At 36.1% G+C, this 8,198-nt stretch overlaps 1 protein-coding gene across 1 annotated transcript in view; it reads left to right on the top strand.

Moving 5' to 3' along the window:
- The first annotated feature begins 359 nt into the window (after positions 1-359).
- Positions 360-8,198, top strand: part of LOC123546059 (interferon-induced helicase C domain-containing protein 1-like) — a 48,888-nt gene continuing 41,049 nt past the window's right edge. Inside the window, exons 1-2 of the mRNA XM_053535285.1 lie at positions 360-690; positions 3,605-3,718. Of these exons, the coding sequence (XP_053391260.1) occupies positions 393-690; positions 3,605-3,718 (412 nt within the window). The 5' untranslated portion in view covers positions 360-392. The remainder of the gene's footprint in view (positions 691-3,604; positions 3,719-8,198) is intronic.

The following is an 8,198-nucleotide window of genomic DNA, read 5'->3' as shown; positions in this document are numbered from 1 at the left end:
TTGATTTTAAAGTTACAGCATAGACATTTGGATCACTTTTATAATTTTTGATACAGATTTCAATACTCACCTTGAAAAGTCCTAAAACTTGACCTACTGACTTACTTTCTTGTTTTTGAAGGTACAGCATAGAAAAATGGACCATGTGTATACTTTAACTTTGTCAAAATGTTTGTCTCTATGAAATCAAGGCCAACTTCAGGGGTTAGAATTAGCTCAGGTAAGCGATACAGGGATTTCAGGGTCCTCAATGTTCTTACATACTGACTAGCACTTGCAGACAGGCGATGACACCCTTTAATCTAAGGTGGTGCTCTTGTATAGGAAAAGTAAATGTTTTAATTTATTTTTCAGAAAATGAAAAAGTTTTACGTATCTTGAAAGGAGAAAAGATGCCGTCAGACAGTAATTACCAAAAAAAGAAAATTCAGAGAGTTATGAAGGCAATCTGTGATAACCTAGAGGTTGGAGAAATAATTCCATCTTTATTTCAACATAAATTGATAGTGTCTAGAGAAAAGGAGAGTCTCTTAAAAATGGAAAGAAATTGTTCAAACTTTGATGCTGTGATGGATCTAATGTTAATATTACCAAATAGGCAGGAAAGCTGGTATTCTAAATTCATACTCTGCCTTATTGAGTCAGGCCATGAATTTCTTGCTAAAAAGGTGGATAGTGATGTGTGTCAAAGTAAGTATGTGAGGATAGTGTAAAGCCTATTAAATTTTTAAAGTTTCTAGTTTTTTACCATTATAATAAGCCAGTGCATGTATGTTTTCATTTTTCTTCGAAATAGCAGGTTTTTGTTGAATGTTTCTCAGTTTTTGAAAGCACAATCTAACTTTTCCGCCACTCACTGAGCAATACCGGTAAGTTATACTTTGCATAGAATGAAACATTGGTAGCTTAAGTATCAATGGCTGGAACGCCCTTGCTTGCTTGAGCAATTTGTGTGGTCTTCAGCCTGGTCCTTACATTTTCTGTTTTTGGGTTGCTCAAAATCCTGTATAACTGGAGCATTTTGCCTACCTAGTGACGTGGATCATTTGGCATTTCATGTTGTATTACTATCTAACAAAATGATCCTTCTGTTGTGTTTATGGCAGGACTGAACATTGTATAGTGTAACTTCCGAAAACCGAACGACCTCAGGATCAGCCTTAAAGTTCGGTTTTTGGAAGTTTCCGGAATATAGAAGTTTGGAAGTCTGTAGGCAAAGTGGACATGGTGCACAAAGAGTTAATTTTTCCTACTTGTAGGATGAAGGAGATTATTATCTTTTTTAATTTTACAAGTTCACATAAAGAAATTAATTAATTAATTAATAATCAATTACAAACATTAAGGATAATAAATACATAAATAACAAGTATTAAAATAAAACAACATAACTTTAGTAATAGCATTTATGCAAACATTTTCCCCTTACATTTTACCATCTTTGGAGTCCTGAGTTGTCAACATTATATAAAATCTTAATTAATGTTGATAATTCATAGTTTAATCGATGTAACTAAATCATTTGAAAAACCTACCTTCCTTTCATTCAAACATTAAGAAAGTTTTTAACACGTAAGATATTTAATTCTTCATGTTTTCAAGAAGTGAATACAAATGAAAATAATCGCTAATTACTTCCTTACTTTTGCATCAGATGATCATTGTGATTATGTAGCGAAATAAACACGTATCGCTAATACACTGACGAGATAAAGAAACGCCTCATTCAAACTCGGTATACAATTTTTCGTTAACCGTGATTCAAAATTAGAAAAGAACAATTCCATTCGCAAATTAGATGCTTTACAAGAATTTATGGTCAATAAGAAATCATTTCATTTTCGCATTAAGCTTAAATCTTGAATTTTAATAGCCCGGTCGGAGAAATTGCATTAGAAAAATCAGTAGCGCGTGTGGCCACCTCTGCTAGCAACCACAGCAGCAAGGCGACGCCTCATAGAGCCGCACCAGTTGCGTCACAGATACCGTGGGATTCTGGCCCACTCCTGGTGCAGCGCTGCTACCAGTTCCCGGACGTTTGCTGGCTGGGGTTGACGTTGGCGTAACCGCCGTCCGAGATAATCCCACGCGTGTTTAATCGGATTGCAGTCCGGTGAACACGCCGGCCAAGGTAAAACATTAATGTTTCTAGCCTGTAGAAAGTCCCTGGTGACGCGTGCAACGTGAGGTCGCGCGTTGTCGTGCTGATAGACTAATCCTTGACGTTGACGGAATAAAGGGACAACTACATGACGTAATATCTGGTCGATGTAACGCCTGGCTGTGAGATTACTTTGGCAAACGACGAGTTGGGACTTAAACCTATGGTTGATTGCTGCCCACACCATTACTCCACCTCCACCGTAACGATTGTGCTCCAAAACGCAATTGTTTCCGTAGCGTTCATGGCGTCGTCTATAGACACGGATACGTCCGTCGGCGTTCCACAAGTTGAAACGCGACTCGTCACTGAACACTACGTTCTGCCAACGCTGGCCGCGATGGTTGCGGGCCCAAATAAGACGTTGGTGACGGTGGCGTAACGTTAGAATTAGACCGCCGTAGGGCCTACAACAGGTAATTCCGCGTTCTCTGAGTCGATTTCTCACTGTATGTCGACTAATTGGACGTCCGCGGTTACCTACAACTATACGTGACGTAGATTGCGTCGTCACAAATCTGTCACGTAAATGACGTTGACGTATATAATTATCCTGTCGTATTGACGTTACACGCGGTCTACCTGAACGTGGTCTATCGATAGACGTTCCCGTGTCTCTAACACGTCGAATAAGACGCACAATTGTCGAACGAGAGACGTTAAAACGTCTAGCAACTTGTTCCTGCGTTCGCCCACATTCAAGCATAGCCAAAACCTGAGCCCTCTCTTCAGAATTCAGCCTCGGCATTACGAAAACTAATGTTTTTTTCAGAGAATAGCTGAAAATATGGTTGTGTGTCGTATTACACATGTACATGTGCAAAAATCGTTCAATCAAACCATATGGTTTACATGCACGGACTGCACGAGGAAATCATGACCAGGTACATGAAGTGAACAAATGGCTGAATGAAATCGCGCGAGTTTTTGTTCACTGTGTTTGTCGGTCAGAGTACATGTAGATTTACTACATTTCACAACAATTAAAAGCGTTAGGAAAAAAATAACGCCAAATTTCAATGAGGCGTTTCTTTATCTCGTCAGTATAGATAAACAAAAGAAGATGTTGACACATTTTTTTGGATTATCAGGTGACACTTTTAATCAAGCAAAAATTTTGCTGTTCGGTTTTCGGAAGTCAATCTTAGTGTTAAAATATAAACGGTGCTTCAAAAATCGTCCGGTTTTCAGAATTCGGGAGTTCCGGTTTTCAGAAGTTAAAAGTATATAGAAATAAGAACAGAAAAAATGGGACTTTGAGTTTCGTGCAGTTTTCAAAGGTTTCCTGTTTTCAGAAGGTCCGGTTTTCGGAAGTTACACTGTAGATATTTAAACGTTTGCCCAAAATCTATTCCAATGATAGACTTGTCAAATACATGTTATATTCTCATTGAAATAAGGTTGAATAAAAAGTCATGCTGTTTTTAATGTCTTTTCTTGTAGAAATTTTGAAGTACAAAGAGAAGAAGAAGATACAAAATAGTGACAGAAGCTTGTCAACTGAAGATCAGAATGAGTTATTTGAACTTTGTGAAGATTTTGGAGAGAGGTCATTAAGTATGTTTCACATACTTTTTTCATAAGTGTACTATAGTCGTTTAAGGTCCTTCGCATTTCAATTAGCTTTACTGATAGAGGTCTTTGTTCACTAATAGCAGCTGTATAATAAGTAAACATGTACCATACGGGTGGCCCAGTGGTGTATTGGTACCATGCTTGACTGTCATTCCAGTGGTCTGGGATTTAGAATCCCATCTGAGGCATTTGAAATTAAGAGATGCTCTTGAGTTCCATTCAACCAACTAAGAGACTAGAACTGCTTCTTTCCAGGAAAGAGGACTTTGCTTGTATCTGAACGTGTTTATCAATGTAAGGATGCTTTATAAATCTGGTATATACCATATAAACCAGAATTATTACTGTACGGATATAAAACTGATTTAGCACTTAAGGGATAGTTGTGAGGTTTTGGGATTTAGTCTGCCAATATCTTAGGAAAATGTGACTTCTGATGGCATTTTTTGTTAATGCTCAGATATTAGTATAAAAGTGTTACTTAGGATCATACATGAAATTTAAAAGGGGCTGTCGCCCTCTAGGGTTCCATAATGGGGTCAAAGGTCAAATGAGTGCATTTACAAATAAAGTATGCCGCTATGCACTCGTTTTATTTTCATATAATCATTTAAATTGGTTTAAATATTGTGTCTCATCGCCCTTTAGTATTTTGAAAATAAAACTGATGATTATATAAAATTATATGTAATATATTATAAAGAATAATATATATCTGGGAAAAGTGGCATACGATGGCAAAGTGTGTTATACTTGACATGTTTGCTTATCTTTATATGTGGATCAACTGCAGAAATATTTTTGGTACTGTCATATCCAAGGGTTATTTCAAGGTCACAGACATGTCAAGGTCAAGGCTAAACTTTTGAAAATGACTTCTAAGGTATTGAAGATAGCAAAATGATGTATATATTAATAATAATATACTCAAAAAGTTTTCTAACTCCACACCTGTGTTTTCCTTTTATCGCCAAATTTTGACCGATTTGAATGAATGTCTTACACAATGTTTAATTATTATTTTATTGTAATAAAACATAAAAAGGATCATAACCTGATGTAAATTCATTTAACCAAAAGGGTAACAATAAGGTGACCCTTAAATTGATTAAAGTCACATAATTAGTAAATTCAAAATCACAGCAGTACACTTTGATCCTATGAATTTAATGAAATTCAAATTATTATATTCTGAATGTTCAACTATGTTTAGTTGAAATGGAACATCCGTCAATATTTTAAATATGAACATGTTAATTTGATATCAGGTTTGTGACGTCATTAATGACACCACTTAATCACAAAATTGTTTAATCCCGCAGATGGATAGAGACCAGCACCAAGTTGCATTCATTCTGTGACTTTTTATTTTTGGGTCATCATATTTGATGCACAGTCATAGCTCAACGAATGTACACACAATTGATGTCGCTGTTATGTTTACTTAATTGAACTGGTCATTGAACATGTGTCCAATTTTGATTCAGAGATAAAAACAAAAGTCATGTGTGGAGTTGTTGAGTAAATGATTATAATATGACATTGCAAATGCATTTCTTGCACTACAGGCAGCAAAAAAATGAATTTAAGCTTTGAACTGACTATAAAATGAATATTTACATATTGTACACCTTTTGAGAAATGTGTGCAAAAGAGAAACTATAGTAGGTTTTGAGGAAGAAAACTACAACGGAAATTCTGAAAATGAATTACATATAAATATATATAAAAAAATCTCACATAAACAGTTAAAATCGCTTTACTGTCATGTATACAACCAAATATTTTAGTTCAATAAGGAGAGCACAGATCTAAGGATCGCGGGGTCGTGAGTTCGACCCGGGAGAGGTGTATGTTTTCCATGATGATCTAATAATAGGCTTCGTCAGGAATAATTTCGTCCTCCACTTCTGAATCATGTGGAGAGGTTGGCAGTTACTTGCGGGGAAAAGGCTAGTACTTGTACAGACTCCAGAAACACTTATTAGGTTAATTGACCGCCGTTACATGACTGAAACACTGTTGAAAGTAACATTTACATATATGAAATGCTTCTCCAGCTTCTAAAGAAATGATTTCAATACTGGTGATGATTCATTATATGATACATATTTATGTTAATTTGTCCACGTGGTGATGGTTAAATAGGACCATTTTAGAGGAATAGCTGAAATATTGGTCACGTAGGTGTACACAGTACATGTGCGGTAATAAACAAAACAGAACAGATCTGTAGGATTTCAACTAGTTAATCTATACTATATTTCTTTGATTCGCTGTTATTTCTTTCTTTTTAGCTCACCTGTCACATAGTGACAAGGTGAGCTTTTGTGATCGCACAGCGTCCGTCGTCCGTGCGTGCGTAAACTTTTGCTTGTGACCACTCTAGAGGTCACATTTTTTGTGGGATCTTTATGAAAATTGGTCAGAATGTTCAACTTGATGATATCTAGGTCAAGTTCGAAACTGGGTCACATGCCTTCAAAAACTAGGTCAGTAGGTCTAAAAATAGAAAAACCTTGTGACCTCTCTAGAGGCCATATATTTCACAAGATCTTCATGAAAATTGGTCAGAATGTTCACCTTGATGATTTCTAGGTCAAGTTCGAAACTGGGTCACGTGCCATCTAAAACTAGGTCAGTAGGTCTAAAAATAGAAAAACCTTGTGACCTCTCTAGAGGCCATATATTTCGCAAGACCTTCATGAAAATTGGTCAGAACGTTCAGCTTGATGATATCTAGGTCAAGTTTGAAACTGGGTCATGTGCCTTCAAAAACTAGGTCAGTAGGTCAAATAATAGAAAAACCTTGTGACCTCTCTAAAGGCCATATTTTTCATGGGATCTGTATGAAAGTTGGTCTGAATGTTCATCTTGATGATATCTAGATCAAGTTTGAAACTGGGTCACGTGCGGTCAAAAACTAGGTCAGTAGGTTTAAAAATAGAAAAACCTTGTGACCTCTCTAGAGGCCATACTTGTGAATGGATCTTCATAAAAATTGGTCAGAATGTTCATCTTGATGATATCTAGGTCAAATTCAAAAGTGGGTCACGTGTCCTTAAAAAGTAGGTCAGTAGGTCAAATAATGAAAAAACCTTGTGACCTCTCTAGAGGTCATATTTTTCATGGGATCTGTATGAAAGTTGGTCTGAATGTTTATCTTGATGATATATAGGTCAAGTTTGAAACTGGGTCAACTGCGATCAAAAACTAGGTCAGTAGGTCTTAAAATAGAAAAACCTTGTGACCTCTCTAGAGGCCATACCCTTGAATGGATCTTCATGAAAATTGGTCAGAATGTTCACCTTGATGATATCTAGGTCAAGTTTGAAACTGGGTCATGTGCCATCAAAAACTAGGTCAGTAAGTCAAATAATAAAAAAAACCTTGTGACTTCTCTAGAGGCCATACTTTTCATGGGATCTGTATGAAAGTTGGTCTGAATGTTCATCTTGATGATATCTAGTTCAACTTTGAAACTGGTTCAACAGCGGTCAAAAACTAGGTCAGTAGGTCTAAAATTAGAAAAATCTTTTGACCTCTCTAGAGGCCATATTTTTCAATGGATCTTCATGAAAATTGGTCAGAATTTTCATCTTGATGATATCTAGTTCAGATTCGAAACTGGGTCAACTGCGGTCAAAAACTAGGTCAGTAGGTCTAAAATTGGAAAAATCTTTTGACCTCTCTAGAGGCCATATTTTTCAATGGATCTTCATGAAAATTGGTCAGAATTTTTATCTTGATGATATCTAGGTCAAGTTAAAACTGGGTCACATGAGCTCAAAAACTAGGTCACTATGTCAAATAATAGAAAAAAACGACGTCATGCTCAAAACAGGGTCATGTGGGAACAGGTGAGCGATTCAGGACCATCATGGTCCTCTTGTTATTTACTGTCGGTCAGACATTTATCATCATACTTCATGTTTTTGTAATTCAGTACCACATTTCAAGAAATACCACCGAAGCTCTTTATGCGATATTTGCATTATTTTATTCTGAAAATTCGGCACACTATTTCAGTTTCAGTCGTAACAATTTACACATCTGACACTTTGTTTCAAACAGGAAACACTGTGAAAACAAAGCTAGTATCTTGACACTGAAACATTAGTCATTCAGTTGTTTTACAAATAAAAATGTAAAAATAAAGATACAAAAACATCAAACAGGTTGCTTTAGAATTTTTTATAATAGTAACATCAAGGCACATTCAGTGAAATAAAATTTAAAGTTATATCTTCCGGTATTTTCATGATTACTGACACATGATGGTTAGGCTAGTCAAAATGATGAAATATGGTGGTTCGATAGTAACTAAGAGATATGCAATTCGAAAAAAATAACTTCCTGCGGGATGAGAAGAGCATGAAGAAGAGATTTGAAATTCACAACGATGGATATATAATAAACATATACTTCTGATTGAATATGTCAGGCTAAGATGTCTATAGCT

The sequence above is a fragment of the Mercenaria mercenaria genome, unplaced genomic scaffold (assembly GCF_021730395.1).
Source record: "Mercenaria mercenaria strain notata unplaced genomic scaffold, MADL_Memer_1 contig_4686, whole genome shotgun sequence".
NCBI classification, from domain to species: domain Eukaryota; kingdom Metazoa; phylum Mollusca; class Bivalvia; order Venerida; family Veneridae; genus Mercenaria; species Mercenaria mercenaria.
The sequence above is the reverse complement of the archived record's forward strand: the minus strand, read 5'-3'. Positions and strand labels throughout refer to the sequence as shown.